Below are 19,273 nucleotides of genomic sequence, written 5' to 3' on the forward strand. Positions count from 1 at the left end.
TAGGACTTTCCTCTCCATCCTTCTACCTCTCTGCTTCATTCGCTCCCAGACTAACAACAGAGAACCTCCACACTGAACTCCTGAAGCGTTACATCTCAGCTATGAGTCGGCTCGAGGAGCTTTGTTTTCGGGCGCACAGAATGGACTTAGAGGAGGATTTCTACCCGTATGGAGACGGAGGCGAGGTGCGCGCTGCGCTGCGCCGGAAGGAGGAAGAGCTCGTGCTCGCGGCTCAGCTCGGGAACGCGCTCCTGTCCGAGAACCGGCAGCTGAAGGAGGAGAAGACCAAACTGCAGGAACAGTACACGGAGAAGATAGAGGTAAGATCAGATACAATGGCGTGTGAATAGTGTCGGCACGCGATTATGGCACTTGTCAGAGTTTCCACTTGTCACAGTTCAGATCGTCAGAAATTTCAGGAGGGGAAAATGAGCACGGGTTTTAGTTTCCTTTAGCTTCACCTCTTCCTTTAATGATGTGACTTTTTTCCTGTTCATGTTTTGGAGAAACTGTGAGTCTGTGAACTTTTGCACCAGGTGCAACTACATGCAAAGAAGTGAAATATATATATATATATTAGTAGTAGTAACAGGTAGTAACATTCATTTTTTAATAGAGAAACAAGTGCATCATTATATGCAGATCTTTTTTTATTTCTGCAAAATGCAACCTAAAAAAACTAACCATTTAACTATTGGATAACTTCATAATAGGTGGCAAGTGGATTATTACTGTGGATTATTATTATTACAGCATTTGCAGCTTGAAATGCTTCTTTGTACCTTTTTTTCCCCCTCATTTGCCCACTATGACCTTGTGTAATAATATAGTGCACCACTTTAATGGGAAAAAAATGAAATTGGAAAGTGAGACAGCAAATACATAAATACAATGGTGATTGAAATAAACACAAAAGCTATATAAATGTCCAGGGAAGTAGTTTGGCTTGAAAGAAGAATTTGGACTTTTTTTTAATGAAAATAAGTTACACTCAGACGTTATTAGATATTTTCCGAGATTTTTCTTTTTACTTTATTTTAATTTCTCTATCCAGCAACACACAACCTATCAATATATAACCAAATCATTGCAAGCAAATTATGTTGTAAATCCTTAACTATGTACCAGGTTCCAGGTCTGCCTTTAAATCTGATACCAATGTCTTAATCTTAATAGCCTTCTGAGTATACGGCTGTGAGAGCAACAGATCACCAGTCCGAATCCACTCTGTCTGCATGGGCAGTAAAAGAAAAGTTAAGAGCCGTACATCTTGACTGAAACCTTTGACCTCATGTAGTCGCTGTGCTTGAAAGATCATGTGCTTCTAGGCAACAGCTGATGAGCTCAAGGGGACGATTACGAAACCTTAGGACGTTACGTTCACATGAATAAATCTGAATTTGTCCTGCGTAACCAGTCAGAGTGTTAATGTCATGCTTAAAGAACAATCCATTCAGTCCTGTAATCATGTGCTTTAATAAGCATGACCAATGCCAAATGTCTTCTTTTTTTTTTTTTTAAGGGAAGGATTTCCCAGTAAAACATTTCCACTGCTTCCTTTGCCATTATACAGTCCTGTTTTTCACTGCTCTCTTTACGTAGGTCCTCCACTATGTCAAGAAGTCCCTTGTGTTCGGTTGGGTGGTTAGCAATTAAAGCAGCTGACGTTCAGTTGTTTAGCAACCTGGAAGAATTACATGTACTCAAAAGTCCTTTTCATATCTATTTGCTAGCTGTAAATATTTCATTCTACTTGGTAATGAGTGTCACATTAACCCAGAGTGTCTCTTTTTTACATTTATGTCAATTTGATTACATTTCAGTATCTCTCTCTCTCTCTCTCTCTCTCTCACTTCTAGTATGGAGATTAGAATAGTTTCATCTATCTCCATCCTCTTGCTGTAGCACTGGTTTGGGATACATGCTTGATTTCTCTACTTTTTCTATATATATTTCATTCTTGGTGTAAGAAAACAAGAATACCAAGAGCAATCTAATAAATATATTTTTTTGCTGATTGGCAGTGTTGGAAATGTTGGCATAAAGTTCATAGCATTGCTGTCTCACAGCTCATGTGGTTAGTGTTCGGGTTTCCTCCGGTTTCCCCCTTCGCCTTCCAAAAACAAGCATGTAGGTGAATTGTCTACTCTAAATCACCCCTATGTTGAATGCATGTGTTAAAGTGCATGTGTGATGCTCTGGCTTGAACTGACCACCATGTATTCCCATCTAGCATATAGTGTTCCTGAGCATATAGACTCCAAATCCTGTCCAGGAGCAAGAGGTTACTGAGAATAAATAAAGGAATGAATGAATGCTTAGTCCTGTTTCATTTACAATTCAGAAGCTTTGTCTGAGATTAATAACTTGTTAAAAATGACCGGTCTTTCGATATGAAGTGAAAAGTGATTGTAGTCGCTATCACGCCGCCTTTGTTTCCGATTTCTATCTCCGTAAATGTTGTGTCTATGTTTGTCTGTTTATATAGAGCTCTGAAGCCTGTGAATTGCAGTTGCAGAGGAAAAAATAACAACCCCCTTCCCACAACAGACCCCACCCTGTCTACTTATTCTTATTGTACCATGAAGCTTGCAATGTAGCTTTAACTGCATTCAAAGAAATTAGATTCATTTTATTCATTATCTGTATTTCCATATCTCAAACTCCTTACTAGATTTTCCGCCATCTTGGATTTTGCCAAAAACTGTTTTTATTATTACAAATATTTTCCAACCTTTACTGAATTTGGCAATGTCATCAAAAAAGCAATCAAAAAAATCCTGAAAGCGAAGCCTCTGAACAAGAAGTAAGGCTGTATTTCAGCAGCAGCTTTGACAGTGACACAAAACATGGTAGTCCTCTTCAGAACCATGACCTGAGGCCATGCAACAGATTTTGTGATAGTGCCACTTACCGGTCAAAGGTTTCAAAAACAAGCCCGAAATGCTTCTATCTAAGTGCCATTTTTGCTAGCCCTCCACATCCTCCTGATACCTGTCAACAGTCAACACCAAAGATAGCTGAAGCTGCAGCAGCAGTGCAACCTTGCTGCCCATTCCTCTTACAGTCAGAGAATTTTACCAATGCCTGGGGTCAAAACAGACAAATAAGTAATTCCACAAATCACTCTTGAAACACTTTCACTAAAGTTATGACTCTGTGTTCCTGTGATTGCTTAGGCAACAGTTGTAGCATGTCTGTGAATTTGAGTCTGGGTGCTTGTCCACTGAGTGTCCTTATTATTATTAGTAGTAGTAGTAGTAGAAGTGAAAAATGTCTATAAAGTTACTCCATATTATTATACTGTGCAGTGAATTCTCAAATCTGATTGGTCAGTTGGTATTGAATAAGGAGTCTCCAGTGCCACAGCTTTGGAGCAGTCAGAGGAAAAAGCTGTAGCTTTAATGTTTCCTGATACAGAAAGGTTTTCATGACAGAGATGTTTATACTTTCCAGTTTCCTAGTAATATGACAAGCTTTGTTTTTTTACCGTCTGATTTTGTCTTATTGTCTTGAAAGAAAGAGGAAAAGCGATTGTTATAATATGAACCATAACAGGAGCTATGAACGTGTAAATATATTCAGATTAAAATTTTATTCGTCAAACATACAACACACCATAAACAGAGAGTAAAAACAGAATGAAATTAAAAGAAAAATAAAATAAAATAGTTAATAGAAAAAATTTGAAATAGAAATACTAGAAAAATATATAAAAAATAAAATATATATGAAGAAGGCACTACACTAGAACATTGTTCATTATTTTTCTATAACAGCCCACCCTCACTCTTGTGTTTATAACCCTGTCCTTTAATGATTAGCCTAATATAAGTTTATTAATATTAAGGATATCTGATTAATTAATTCCGTTTAAAATACAGTTTATAATTCCATGGCTGCAAAATTTGTTCCTGGATTTAGTAAGTCATTTACTGGAAAAGAGCAGGAGGGTGTAAATGTGTGTGATTAATCCCGTCTCACTTAATCCCATCCCACTTCCACAGGAGCTGGAGCAGGACAGATATGATCTGAGGCTGAAGCTACAGGGATGCCAGGCTCAGTGGGAGAGTCAGGTGGGCGAGCTGGAGCGGGACGTCCGGGTGCTGAGCGCTCAGGCTGAGCGGTTGACACGGCAACTGAGCGAGGCAGAGAGAGAGAAGAGTCGGAGTGAAGAGCAACACAACCAGTTCAGTCACCAGCTTCAGGAGCAGCTCCAGGCGGTGAGCTTGACTTCTCTTTAATAGATTGAAATGTATTCGCTCTGTCTTCTAAGTTTGGACCTGACGAGTTGCTGTTTTCTTCCTATTTAGATCAGTTTTTATTTACTGTCCACTATGAATGGGATTAATGTGATAATGTTATATCCAAGGGACAATTAACAATCATGTCATGATACACATTTCAGAGTCCAATTGAAACAATAAACACTGACATCACTAAGAGGGGGTACGTTGACTTAGTGACTAGCACATTTGCCTCACACCTTCAGGGCTAGGGTTTTCATTCCCACATGTGCCCTGTGTGTTCTTCCCACGCTTTCAGGTTTCCTCTGGGCACACTGGTTTCCTCCCCCAGTCCAAAGTTACATGTTGTAGAGTAATTCCCATTTGTCTTTATTTTGTCTGTAGTGTGTAAATGACTGCGTGATTGTCCACTGCAGTGGCCTAGCACCCTGTCTAGGGTGTCCCCCACATGTTCCATGTGTCCATGTGTGGATTAAGCAATACAAACAATGGCAGGATGTTCCTTGCTAAAAATATAATATTTGTTTTTAAACAATTGCCAAGAGTGAATGTCAACAATTCTTAATATTCATCATCATTATCATCATCATCATTTAGTGACCATGTGGGAATTAACATTATGACTGAACACCAGTCAGGATTTCTGCTCAGAAAGACTTTTAAAGAAAAGGCAGAATGCTGTTCCACAGAGTGATTCATCTCTTCTCTAAGTCTTCTGTTCGAAATATCAGCTGAAGGAACATGTATAGCATGTATTTCGGAATGTTTTAAGCATGCTGACTCAAAACCATCTGCCCCAATTGTTCATGTAATCACATCGCTAAAAACAGGAATGACAGAATGCCACTATCTCATTATTTTACCCTGAGGACACACAGACCCATGGCATTCTCAGCGTCACTCCCAGCACTAAAAAAATGTAGCACATAATAGATAAGGAGTGGCATTACTCACTACTGAAACTATTGAATTACTTTTTGCCACATCAGACAAACGAAAGGCAACAAAAGGAAATATCCTTTATATTTATATATAATAAGAATTAGACATAAGTTTGGGGCTTTAAAGAAGGATATCAAAGGAGATATATGTGGAATAAAAATCTGTACTACAGGAGAGAGAAAACATTGCCTTGTGTGTTTACTGTCAGCAGCACTGCTCCTCTTCTTCCTGCTTCCTTCCTGAGTACAGGATCATTAGCGAAGTATGCGGAGCAAGTGAAAAAACACATTATAATGACAGTGAATATCAAATAACAATTTGATCATTGGAAATTCAAGGTGATTCAAAAAGAGAAACGTTAACTCTGTGCTCCTCAATTCTAATCTAATCTCCAAAATGTCCTGTCAAGGTTAGAGCTGACAAAATACATCAGCACATATCACTGGTGTTCGAAAAACTCCTTGCTCGAGCTCACGAGGACGTCTTATCTGTTTTATTCGAGTAATCAGAACAGCTACAGGGATGATAAAACAAACCAGGGCTTTGGTTTTTGGTTTTATTATTGTTGTTTTTTTCCACTGCCTGCAGCGGTGCTTTGTTGTACTGGCACACATTCACACATGTTTCCTGGTGTAATTCCTAACTCAGAATGCACAGCAGGCTCTTGCCAGAAATCAAAGTTCAAGGAAACTAGCACGTTTACAAGAAACGTTCCATCTCTCGAGGGAGGAGGAAATGGCTCATTCGCTTTCTGTCTTCACCATGGATGAGTCGCAGATTTGGAGCCAAGTAAATGAACAATTAGAGAGCAGCCCGAAATATGACTACACTATAACCAAATTGAGCAGCTGGAGAGAGGGTATGCCTTTACCGGATGTTGTGAATAGTGGATCGATGATTTCCAAGGTGCCTGAGAAGGTAAGTTTGGGATCTTCTCAGTGTCTTATGTGTAAGAGTTAGAGAGGGAGAGAGAAAGTTGTCCTCAGGTTACTCAATCTTAGTAATTTGGCTACTGCTTATCTAGGGCAGAAATGTGAAGGAGGATAGGGAGTCAGAAAGTGTAGGAGACAGCAGGTGTTACAGGGTCACTGAAAACAAGAAACCCATGCCAGGAATCTCTCCGTACCAGCTAGTGCAGACACCCAGAAGCTGTCTCTGTGTGTGTGTGTGTGTGTGTGTGTATGTGTGTGTGCATAGGTTGGCCTTTCAGCCCATAAACATCCTGACATTCTCACATGGTAACACCTCAGTAGCACCGTTATACCGTTGTCAAGCTGTTGTTTGATTTCCAGTGAAAAGGAAATATATGCTGTTACAGTCAGACTGTGTCAATATATACACAACATAGCGGGTCCAGCATCACGGCTGATTTATTTGCATGTCCAATTAAACAAACAAAAGAGGTGAGCAAGAGAAAAAAGAAAGAAATTCTTACAAATCACCTCTTTATAATTTCCCACTCGTGACAGTCCCGGCTTTTGCAGTGTTGACATTTCATGTAAAAGCTGTCGCTGTAAAACAAACGTCAGGTGACGAAAATGGATTCCATAAAGCGCCAGATGAAAGTCAAGCAACATCAAACGTGCTGGTTTTATTGTGTAGGAAAACGGTAAAGCTTTAAAAATGACACAAAACACATTTAATAAGTCACATTTCCTCCCTGCACAAAAAACCTCGAGCATGTTTAATGTTTTCAGAATTTTAAGACAGGGATTGTTGGTCGTGATCGGACAAATCCCTCGACTGAAATCAAACAGAGCAAATGAGATTGTGTTAGTAAATTATTCACTGTTGTGCCGTTTCTGACGTAAGGAGATAAATATTATATGAAGAAACAAACTGGACATGACTGGTTTGTCTTAACTCATCTTTTTACAGCAAGTTTTTTCGGTCAGTTGTAAAGAAGGAGCTCAGAGATAATTCTGCGACTCAGTATCCATTGTATATAAGCATTAGGGTTAACACTTTTGAGGACCTTTTTTTAGTAAAACGATACTGGATATAAATTCTTATGATAAATCCTTTATGTCCTTGGCTTAATTTGTCTGATAAACATGAACAATAATTTGCATTTCCATATATTAAGGAATTCATAATTCACTTGGTTTGTTTTGAGAACGACAGGGTGGCAGGTGGAAAATTGTGTGTTGTTTTAGTGCTTGATTAAATTGAATTATTTTACTTTCAGTCTCTGTTCAATTCCCCCTGTCTCTGATTCATCCGTAATCTGTGCTTCATTATGCATTTTGTTTATTTTACTATTGAGATAATGATATTTTAGGTGTTCCAAGTTTCTGCTGAAAATCCCTACAGGATGTTTAAACAGTGTGCCCAAAATGAGGGGGGATTTTGCTTCTAGTTTGGATTGAAACACACCCTTAAACCAAGCTCCGCCCCTTAGGGAGAAAAAAAAAATCTCCCTTGGGTTGTCTCATCCTCTGGTGTTTTTTTTTTTTTAACCCCCCCCTTGGGGTAATACAAAACAGTGAACCAACAACCTCACATTATTAGACCATCATGTTGTGTTGTCTACAATGAAAGTTGACTGAAGCATATCACTTTTAAATGTTTCTACCACTTGCTTTAATTGTGAATTTTATTACCGTTGAGTTTGACTGAAAACTATCCCACACACTCCAACCGCCCCCCACCCCACCCCCAAACGGTGCCTAATGTGGCATGATGATGTGCCACTGCCAAGACCAAGATGCCACACTCCATCTGCCGAGCTCGCCTTTGATCCTCTCTGGAGCGTGTGTGATGGGAGCTGACGTGAGGGGGCACAGAGCGCTGAATCAGGATCAGGCCACCCTTTTGTTTTGGTGTTGACAAGCACACATAACTCCCTTTCACTGTTTGGTCACCGAGGCACATTACTTGTGGCAGAAAACATCAATTAAGATTGTTTTACAAAAAAAAATTATAATAATAACGGGGCCCGTAGTCAATTAGGTTGTCTTTATTGGAATTAACAAGGGAACCGTTGGAGCCGTCACTGGATAACTGTATGTATTATCATGAATATTCAACTTCTTTGCTTTTAATTTGAGATTTATAGCTTTTTTTAAAAACGTAAGTCTTGTGTGTTTAAATTGTAATTGTAACAGTATGACTGTTTACATTCACAGTTTTCACAACTGTGAACTAAATTCACATTTTCCGTTTAAAACAGTTCTGAAAGGCGAGTATTTATGAATTGAATGAATGAATGAGAAGCTGCTAATCAGCCTGTGCACACAATCACCACAGTGAAGCATGGTGGTGGTTGCATCGTGTAGCAGATTCCGCCTTCTAGGGAAAGAAAGAAAAATTAAACTCTGGTTTCAAATTGGGCAAAAATGTACCCTAGGGGTCAGATAGTGCTTAAATACAAAAGCATAACTTATAGCTTAGATGTTCTGAAAGGGTCTTGTTCAGATATGAGTTAACACTGGTCATAATACTGAGAACAACCCCCCAGCTGCCCACCCCACCCTACCCAGAGTGAAGCATGATGATGGTAGCATTGTATTGAGCCTACCACTTGTCTTGAACATAAGTCATAAATGGTTTATGCTTACAGAACCTCCAAAAACCTGGCTTCGCAAAAAAATGAAGTGTCCTAAAAGTCACTTGCTCACCTTTGATCCTTGCAATCAAAGTCTGCTGAAAAATACTGTTTATTCATTTCAGTTTTATTTGTGTATCGTTTTATAACAGACAGAAATGAGGACATGTATTTACATCCATATGAGCAACCCCAAAGGCAGCAGGGAGGAAATTTATACAATGAAGGAAACCCAAAGATTTGCACTTTTCAAAAAGTCTCAAAATCACATCGATCTCACGTGACGTAATTAAGTACTGTACCTGAGTAAAGACTTTTCTCTCATCTTAGGACTGTTATTCACAATAACACTGTACACAACGTAACACTGGCTGGTGTTTGGTTTATCTAGCCTACTGACATATTTTCCATTTTGACTTATACCAAATCACTGATTAGCAAAAACTGACATTTTGCACCTTCACTCAGCCAGAGAGTTATATTGTGCACACAGAAACTTCTATTATAGACATTGCTTGTCTGTGTGTGTGTAGGCTATGGAGGAGAAACTGGCCGTCACGGCTGAGCTGCAGAGCCTGAAGAAGCTGGGAGACAGAGGCCACTCAAGACTACAAGATGAAGAACTGATCAATGCCCTTAAAGATGAAGTGAGATATTCAGCCTTATATATACACACAGCAGACTCTTAGCTCCATGCACCTTATCAACCTGCTTTAGCTGTTTGAACAGAACTGATGTATTCCTTAGCTCCACTCCAGCATCTATTCACAAATTATTTTATGAATTTATTAGCTATTGACTCTTATCTAGAACAACTAGTTCCCCCAAGACAGATTGTCTTGTATAATGAAACAAAGGTTGCGCTAGTTGTTGCTACACTGTAGATTCACAGCACAGTGCTGTGAAAATTAGTTTCTGTGAATACATGGATGTGTGTGTGTGTGTGTGTGTTGTATTTGACTAGGTTGCACGACTGACAGAGCGGGAGCAGTCTCTGGAACAACATTTGAAGACAGTACGCGAGGAGAACGCCAGTCTGAAAGACACTGTGTCCTTGCTAGACGAACAACTGGCCATGCAGAAGCAACAAATTAGCAGACAAACACAACAGGTGCATACGAAAAAATGTATATACACATACACAGTCAGCATTATCCTTTATTCCCAGCCTGACTGTCTAGTTGTGCTTGCTTTAAATTTTTGTCATGCATGAGTGACTGTTGACATCCATTTCTGGTGCTTTCAGTTTTTGTGCCATGAGAGGAATTTTCAAGCATGTGAAATAGCTTTTGTCTTTGTTTCCTTACAAACTATGCATACTAATATCATAGTAACATACAATAAGCATTTGGAATTGTACTGAACAATCGCATTGATATTTTACATCAACATCCATTGAGCAAATGGAACATCAGGGTTAATATGTGTTGTTAAATGTGTGTGCAGCTGGCAGAAGCCTGTCAGGAAGTGGAGCTTGGGAAAGGCAAAGTACAAGATCTCCAGTCTCAGATAGAGGAACTACAGGAAGAAGTTTCTCTCCAGAGGACCGCCGATGGGAACACATCCCTGCTTTCAGAGATGGAGCGGAGTCTAGACGCCTTCAACTGGAGCCAAGACAAGGAGCAGGTAAACAGTCCAGCAAAAACAAAATCCAAAACACAGCACAACAATATCACCAGTGATGAGCAAATATAGTGCAGAATTCATGACTGGAATATTAGAAGGCTGTGCCTGGGACGATCCTAAAGTCAGGAAAGGACAAACTTTACCAGGGTGGTTTAAGTACAGGATTGTCTGTACTGCTGAAAAAATTATTGCTTGGATTTATTTTCCATTTCCTTTAAGTATAAGTATCCTACAAGCATACTAGCATGTTTAAGCATCCAGCAAGGGATGTATTTAGAATTAAGCTTTATTTCCTTGAGCAAAAATACCAAAATTGCCATCATCGTTTTTGACGCAACTACAAACAGCCTTTCTTTTAGAGAATTTTCAAGATGCACATGTTGTTTAAACAGTACATTCTGTTATTTTATAAGCAGACATTGAATTAGGGTGGATCCCAGTTTGCCCAATTACGACAAATCTAAATTAAAAGTGGTGTTAAATGAAGACATTTTGTTTTGTACATTATGCTGTGTTCTTCTTCCACCCCACAATAAGTTCATGGCTATGAGTACACATAAACCACATAATGTACCATGAGTATGCCAAAAATAGTGATTGTACAATTTAGTATAACAGGAGTTTCTCTTGATTGGAACTTTCATTCTGCTGATATGGAAATGCATTCGAACTGTGCTAGATTGGCAAATAATATTAGCTAGCTAATCTATAAGATCTGGGTTGTAATCTCACAGCATGCAGTATTCCATAGATCATGGACCGAATGTAAGGATGTTCCCCAAGGTTCTGCTTCTCCAAGGCTGATCAATGCAGCTAGCTAAATAAGTAAAATGTAGCGTAGACAGCAAACTATAATCATTTCTGATGTCCTGGTGTTTTTAAATACAGTGTGTGTTTTCTGTGTATTTTATTCTGCGTCTTATCTAAAAAAAAAAAAAAAAAGTATTGGTATGATGTTAAAATGGTATGATGTAACTCATATTGATGTAACTGGTAAAGGTTGATGTAACTGAAGTTGATGTATTGCATACGAGGTTGACTATTACACAGTTGTCAGGGTGACTTACAGGAGCTCAGAAACATCATATTATAGATTCTTTTTATTCGTGACTCAGTAGTCTTATTTTATTCATTAGGGAACTGTACAATTTTTATTCTTATTCTTATTTTTTGCAGTCGTACCTCATTTGTCTTTAGATTATTGTGTTTATGTATTCTTCTATACATTATTAAGCTTACTCATGTTTAATTGGCTTGACTGACAACCTTAGAGGCATAAAGTCACCTAGAAAATCAGGTTAAGCAGCTGCATATTCTGAATATCTAATGAGTGAAAAGTTAAGCAAGTGAAATGGACTGTTATAGAGGGGAAAAACCAAACTGACTGCACCGGTAAAGCTCTTGTCAGCTTGCCAAGCCAGGGATAATAGTCAAGTAGTCCCAGAAGGATATGAAAATAAACTGTAATCTTACATTTATGCAGTCACATAAACAACAGCATCTGTTCCGTGTACGATATGTGCTACAAGGTTGTATTATATCATAAACATGATGTGTCTATATGTAACACGATTCTCAGTGTTAAAATATATCTTATATCTATATATATCTTATAAGGATACATTTTAGGGTACAAATGGACTCAAGTATAGAATCTTCCAAATGTTTAACAGAGATAGAAAGTTTAAGAGTTACAGTATAAGGTTAAGAGTTACAGTATAACTCTTAGTATAAACTAAAACCCAAAGTCTATGATAAGTAGTGAAACATTCAACATTGAAAACAGTGTTTGTGTTCTCATATAAGGACACCCATTGGACAAATATAGATTGAGAGACCTTAGTCAAAGTAAACAACTAAAGACACTATCAGTATTTATATTAGTTTTAAGGGGCACGTGGTTACCTCGCACCTGCGGGTTGGTGGTTTGATTCACTTCTCTGCCTTGTGTCATGCTTTGGAGGCTTACTCTGGTTTCCTCCCCCAGTCGTGTGTTGTAGGCTGGTTGCGTTTCTAAATTTTCCGTAGTGTGTGTACTATGTCCAGTGTCCGCTGACCCCCTGCCTTGTGCACCAAGTTCCCTGGGCTATGTTCACAATGACTCTGTGTAGGATATGTGGTACAAAAGATAGATGGATGGATGCATGGATGAATAGATATTAGTGTTAAGGTGGATGACCAGAAACTATTCAGTCATTTCAGTTTATTTAATTATCTCACCTCACTGTTGGTTTAATATCTTATTTTCTTTGTAGGAATGAGCTTCTTTCCGAGGCCATGAGTTTTTTTTATTGGTTTATCTGTTCCTTTTGAGTACATCTTGATAGCAGTTTGCTTTCACTGCTAGTAAATCATTATTGAAAAAATAAGAACCTTCCCTTATTATGGAGACGTTTTTCATTTTTGTGCTTAAATTTCTTTGTGCGGTGCCATGAATCGTCAGAAACTATGTAAAGGGTTGTGACTTTTCTAGGTCATAGTTTCTAAGTGTGTCAGTAATAACCATGTTGACAGAACAATCTACTCTGTAATACAAAAATGCTGGCAATGAGTTACTGAAATTCCTCAGTAATGATGCTAGGTAATCATGGTTATTTTAACATTAATTGCGGTAAATGGCCTGTTGGTGAACCTGACTGACAGGCCACATCGTGTTCTGCTAGAGTAAATTGTTTGCGTTCAGGCTACAATATGGGGATTGCCATAAAATGAAAGTCCTTTCATTTCTATCACACTCTGGCAAGACCTAGAAATGTTAGACTTGCATGAATTAAAGTAACCCATAACAAGAGACTCATCTTTTCTAAGTCTCTACTGAGAAAATGACTAAACCTTTTTCCTAGAAATTTCAGCAGACTTTCCTACTGAGAAAAGGCAACAGCTCAAACCATTGTGCCAAATAGTGGAAATATTTGCCTATTCTGCCTGTTTACTTGCCAGACAAGATGTAAGCAATTCAGTTTTAACACGTAGGTGTACTTGTTTCATTGAGTAATCATATTGGGATATGCTGTGACTGCAAGGTACTCTGGGCAATGTGAACATAAAGCAGTCATGGTAATTAATCCCTGTTGCTTTGTAGATCATCTAGTCAGCTTAATATGAAACATTCAGATAAAAGGATGCACATGTTTATGACCCAAGTGCTATGAGTAAACAATAAAGACAGTCTTGAATCTTGAATTTACCTTTAGGTCATACAGGAAGTGAGCTCCATCTTACACATGCTGCATCCTGTTTCCCATGGTTCGGAGGCCCTATGCAATCAAGAAGATAGCCTGCAAGGCATGCTGGGACAGCTTAAGAGTGTGGCAGAAAGGATTGTGCACAATGAGACACTGCAGGTGAGCTCTGTGGCCAGGCTGAAACACACACACACACACCACAGACACTTTTTTCTCTCTCTCTCTTGCTCACACACACACACGCGTGCATGGAAACAATACCCTAAACAATAGCTGACCTATTTTTCCCCTGCTGGCTTCATTACTCTCTACAAACTTGATCTGCTCATCACGTCACGTCACATTGCAGCTATTTCTTATGTCCAGTGGCCATTTATTCATATTATCTCACAAATGAGCAAAACTGTTTATTTCATATTAATGCCCTCATGTAGGAAAACCCAACAAAATCTACATAATGTATATAAATATGCCACACATATATTGGTTTATTTTGTCATTGACAAAAAGGAAACAAAGAGGGGGAAAAAAACAAAGGAGACGAGGCCATTCATATCTGTACCATTTGTTCTCAAGTATTAGTCTTCACATAAGACGCTTCCCTATGGCCCGTAACAAAGAGCCTGGCTCATATCAGCCCGGTGATACTGAAGTGCCATATCTGTGTTTCGTTGCGTCTTCAGGAGCTGAAGAGGCCCATTGTAGGAGGAGACACAGCGCTGTGTGAGAATACAGCCAGGATACAGGAGCTGCTAGATCAGGTGACAAAGGCTCATGTGTTAGAGCTATCAGGGGGGCAAGGGCTGCTTCTGACCTCGCTTTTGTCCTCGAGTTACAAAAATGCACTGATGAGCTGAGCCGAATGTTGAGACAAAGACTTCTTAAGAGTGTTTCTCTTCAGTAGTTTTGGAGCAAGTCAGAACTTTAATGACTCAATGAATGGCTGTTCTATTTTCAGAAGTAGCCTGTAGACTCCACCAAATCATTAGGTAACTTTTTGTAGCATCAGGCACCTTAAATGAGTCGATCTATATTGCTAACAATCATAAACTACTGTAAACTTTTTGCTAGGAACACACTGTATTTCTCAAGGCAGTTAATACAGTACCATGGCAGCTAGGTATTAACATTAAGCTAGTTTGTATTGTCAAAGGTTTTATCGTACAAGCTAACATTTGAGATCTGAGGAATAAAGCTACTGTTATTTACTCTTCTCTAATTCCTAATCTCTTAAATGTTAGCTAGTTTTTAGCATTCCGAAAGTTGCACAGTCAGAGGTTTTATTACGGTAGCTAACATTTGAAAGCTTAGGATTAAAGCTCCTGTTATTTACCCTTACCTCATTCCTAATACTCTCAAATGTGAGCTAGCTAATAGGATTCAGCTAGCCAAAGAGAGTTATTATTATCTAACTGCCTGCTGTAATTGTCAGTTATTATTATATAATTGTTAGAGTTATTAGAACATTAGCCTTATCTCATTCCTAATCTCTGACATCTTAGATAGCTATTAGCATTAGTTATTAACATGCTACAGATGATGTGTGTGAGATTAGCAAATTGTTTTTAGTTACTCTTATCTTATTCCTCAGCTCTCCGATGTTAGCTAGCTGTTAGGATTCAGCTAGTTGGAGAGAGTTTGCAAGCTAGTTCGTAGCAGAGTTGTTAGCCCGGTCGCTAACATTCGAAAGAAAGAGGATAAAACTGTTAGATAGCTAATGATTTCCATCATATCTTGAAAAAGACATTAATTTCTTGAAGTAACTAAAAGGTGACTACTTCTTTTTGTGACTACTGTAGTAAAAGTAAGAGTACAGTACATACTTGTCGACTTGAGTGAAAACGTTTACTGTACTTCAGATTTTACCTGAGAAAATATAAATAATTTTACCACAGTTGTCTACAGACAGCTTTTATTAAACATATTGATAACTGTGAGTGATTTTAGTGTATAAACATTCTAGTTTTAATATATTAGACTTTCAGTGCACATTTAATGGGTTTCTTTACCTCACAGTCCAATAAACACATTTAACTCATGTTCTCTCTCTCTCTCTCTCTCTCTCTCTCTCTGTCTATCCCTTTCTTCCCCTGTCAGAATACACAACTCTTAAAAGAGAACACTGAACTCAACGCTGACAGCAGGCGGAATAAAGAGATTATCCAAAGAGCTATTAAGGACAGAGATGACGCCATTTCAAAGTACGTAATTGAGCCTATAAAGGGGTGTGTAAAACTGTTTCGCCAAGAAAAAATAGGAACAAAGCCCAGTTTTTATAAACCAGCTATAAATGCTTTTTTTTTTTTTTAAATAGCAGTCTGAGAAGTCTCCTTCAGTGTGTAATATATTTTAGGAAATAAGCTTTAAAGTCACAACAAACTGTACATCATGATTTAGAAGTTTAGAAGAACCAGTCATTGTCAAGTATGCAAATATGTCATGCTCTATTGGTCAAACCTGTATGTGGTTTGTGTAATGAAAATTTTGTTAAATCACCAAAACAATACTTTATTATTTATGTTGTCTTTATTCATCACATATACATTACTGCACAGTGAAATTCTTTCTTCACATATTCCATGCTTGGGGGTTGGGGTCAGAGCACAGGGTTAGCCATGATACAGCGCCCCTGGGGCATGGTGGGTCAGGGTCCCCGCTCAAGGGCCCAACAGTGGCAGCCTGGCGGTGTCGGGGCCTCAACCCCAAGCCTCTGGTCACCTACCAAGAGACTCAACCACTTGAGCCACCACCGCCCTACTGAAAAAAGTTTTCAAAACAAGTTTTCAAAGATCAGCGCTGTCTAAATTGGACAGATTTTTTTTTAGAATTTCTGAATTTTCTGTCAACACCGTTGATAATAGTTCCAGCTCCAAGGCAAATCACAGGTTTATATTAATGTCGTTTTATCAGACCTAAACGGCGAACGCTCTATATTAATAGATTGTGTAATTTTTGATATGGTGAAGTTAACTTTATATTTCCAGAAATGGAAACGCAGCTTGTGTACTGAATTGTGTAGTGACATTTTGACTCCCTTCTTAATGCAGGAAAATAGCAGTGGAGGCAGAACTGGTGCGGTGCAGAAACGACATGATGTATCTGAATAACCAGCTGCTGGAGGCCATCCAGCGTAAACTGGAGCTTTCTCAGGAACTGGAGGCCTGGCAGGTGGGAAAACTCTCACACCCTCTCTCTCACACACACAAAAAAACAGTCTGTATGAGATAAAGGTTAGGGTCAGTTTCTTCACTGCAATGTGATACTTCCTGTCAGACAATGAGCAAGACATTTAAAATCACTAGACTTTAAAGGACACGTCACAGAGATTCACTGCTGTGAATGGATTTGATCGGAGCAGAGGGCAGGGTCGATTTCTTCGCCTCCAGGTGAAGCTTCCTGTTAGACGAGAGCTGATCGGAGAGAAATGGTGTGAACGGGAGCTAGTGAGAGTTTGTATTTTTTTCTCAAACATTGATCAGTTGGAGCAAACAGGAGGTTTTTGATGCATAATGATCACATGTCTCCCCCTGCTGGCCAACTTGGTGCAATGCAACCCACATAACCAAAAAAAAAAACCAGATATAAAAGTAAAACCTCCTGATGTCTAATATTATTCACACTGTCCTTGTGCTGAGTGTGTGTTTACCTCTCTATCATAGCCAGCAGTAAAATTATCATTCAAAATTTTCTTCAGTGAGATCAGACCAGACGTGCCAGCTTTCGTTCCCCATGTACAGGGGTCGGCCACCCGCAGCTCCAGAGCCGCATGCAGCTCTTTCATCCCTCTGCAGTGGCTCCCTGTAGCTTTGAACAAAAAATATGGGAATAAATAAAGGCTATTTTATTTATTTTTTCCCCAAAAGGAATACGTCTTATTTTCCAGACCGATGTGGTCTTGTTGCATTAAAATAAAAAGTGATTTCATATTCCGTCACTCAAAATATACCGATCAGCCATAACATTATGACCACCTGTCTAAAACTGTGTCGGTCCCCCTTTTGCTGTCAAAACAGCCTCGATCTTTCAAGGCATGGACTAGACTAGATCCCTGAAGGTGTGCTAGTGGTATCTGGCACCCAGAAGATCCTTTTAAGTTGCGAGGTGGGGCCTCACACAGGCCAGCCTTCTCTCCCCACGTGCATCAATGAGCTTCGGCAGCTATCATAAATATATAGACTCCATCAGTAACATGATGATGCTGCAGATCTTTTAGGGATAGAATGCTATCAGTATAAGATTATGTGGGGGTTTTTTTTGGCATCAGCATGCGTTGGTGCGTTGGCATTGCTCCAACCCTGTACATACATATTCTATTCTCTTATGTACACTTGGTTCATTATTTGCACAGTATTGTACTGTATTAATATTGCGTGTGTGTTGCTTTTTAAAGGACGACATCCAGGTGATCATTAACCAGCAGCTGAAGAGCCAGACAGAGCAGCAGATGCAGTCGAAGAGGTCAGGAGGAGGTCGTCTCTCTTTTTTCCGCAAACCACTGAAAGCATCGTCCTCTGTGTCCTGCATACCGGAAGCCACCACAGTGCCCAACCGTTCACCCTGGAAAAACTGGCTCAAAGTGGCTAAATAAACTGTGCTCACAGAAAGTACAGGAAATGTGTACACACCCATCCACCCACACACACACACTAGCTGCACGCTTCTGTATGAAGTGTATCAGCGTCTGAATAACAAATATGTGTGTCTTCACGCTGTATAGGTTTTAGCTGTCAGGTAAGAGGGCAGGAAAGCGAGCACTGACAAGGTCACTGTATGAATCCTGTCAGAAAACACTATTAATGGAATAGTTCATCTCTGCGATTCTTCTTCTCTTGAAAAACCATTCTAATTTTTGACCTGAGATGAAGTGCATGCGTGTTTGAAACCACACCCTGACCCTGATGTCTGTGCGGCATTGGAGTGAAACGAAAACAAAATTCACTTGAGGATCAAACAGACTGTATTTTCTGCTTAGGCATGTGTTATTTATTTCAGAACAAATCTATAATTTAGTGGCTGCTCCTACAGGAGATATTGTAACCCTTTGTAGAGGATTGTCCAGGAAACCCATTTCTATTGCAATGAACTGCATCATGCGTGAGTAAATGGAAATGTGTTCATACGGCATCAAAGTCTGTAAAACGTACAACAGCGAATTCCCTGAATATTCCCTGTTTTTGTAAATATTTTCTATTAATTATGGAAGCATAACTCATATTGAGTTGACAGTATTATAAAAATAAAAATAAAAAAAACACTGGTGGATATGAATGTTTAGGGCTTTGTTGACTTCAGTATTTCGCCTTCGTGCCACGTCACCTCCTGAGATCCAGCTGCTCATCTCTGTGTACATGAATGTGCTGCATGTCTGTCTCATTTGTTCGCAATCTGGAGCACGTGTACTTTAAGTGTTTTGTTTAAAAGTGTTTAAGAGTAACAAGAGATTTATACTTTATAATCCATCCTAGGACAGATTCCCACTCTAGGAAGAGCCTACTTTTTTTCTGTGTCTATGTGGCTCACGTGTGTTAAGGAGCTGAAGGATCAAAAGCCTATATAGCTGCCCTATAAAGTTACATTTAAACCTGTTTTAGTATTGTTTAGCATATTATTATTATTATTGATCAGTAATAAATTGTATGTGTTGATAAATATGGTTCTGAATGCATGTTTATAGTGTATATAATAACTCATGTGGACTCTTGACTTATACTGTAAAATAAAGATTT

The 19,273-nt window shown here is 39.0% G+C and overlaps 1 protein-coding gene across 3 annotated transcripts; it reads left to right on the plus strand.

The window, feature by feature from the left end:
• Nucleotides 1-19,273, plus strand: si:ch211-235m3.5 (BICD family-like cargo adapter 1). Of its 3 annotated transcripts, XM_058418051.1 has the most exons (10): nucleotides 2-320; nucleotides 4,008-4,223; nucleotides 9,270-9,383; nucleotides 9,701-9,847; nucleotides 10,183-10,362; nucleotides 13,557-13,706; nucleotides 14,231-14,308; nucleotides 15,645-15,748; nucleotides 16,595-16,715; nucleotides 17,938-19,273. In XM_058418051.1, the coding sequence occupies exons 1-10, from the start codon at nucleotides 102-104 to the stop codon at nucleotides 18,133-18,135; spliced, it is 1,527 nt and encodes a 508-aa protein (XP_058274034.1). In that variant the 5' UTR covers nucleotides 2-101; the 3' UTR covers nucleotides 18,136-19,273. The 3 variants fall into 3 exon arrangements, with proteins under 3 accessions (XP_058274035.1, XP_058274034.1, XP_058274036.1); XM_058418052.1 differs by lacking the exon at nucleotides 14,231-14,308 and having other exon boundaries at nucleotides 1-320; XM_058418053.1 differs by lacking the exons at nucleotides 2-320; nucleotides 4,008-4,223 and adding an exon at nucleotides 5,438-6,107.

The sequence above is a fragment of the Hemibagrus wyckioides genome, linkage group LG20 (genome assembly GCF_019097595.1).
Source record: "Hemibagrus wyckioides isolate EC202008001 linkage group LG20, SWU_Hwy_1.0, whole genome shotgun sequence".
In the NCBI taxonomy this organism is placed as follows: Eukaryota; Metazoa; Chordata; class Actinopteri; order Siluriformes; family Bagridae; genus Hemibagrus; species Hemibagrus wyckioides.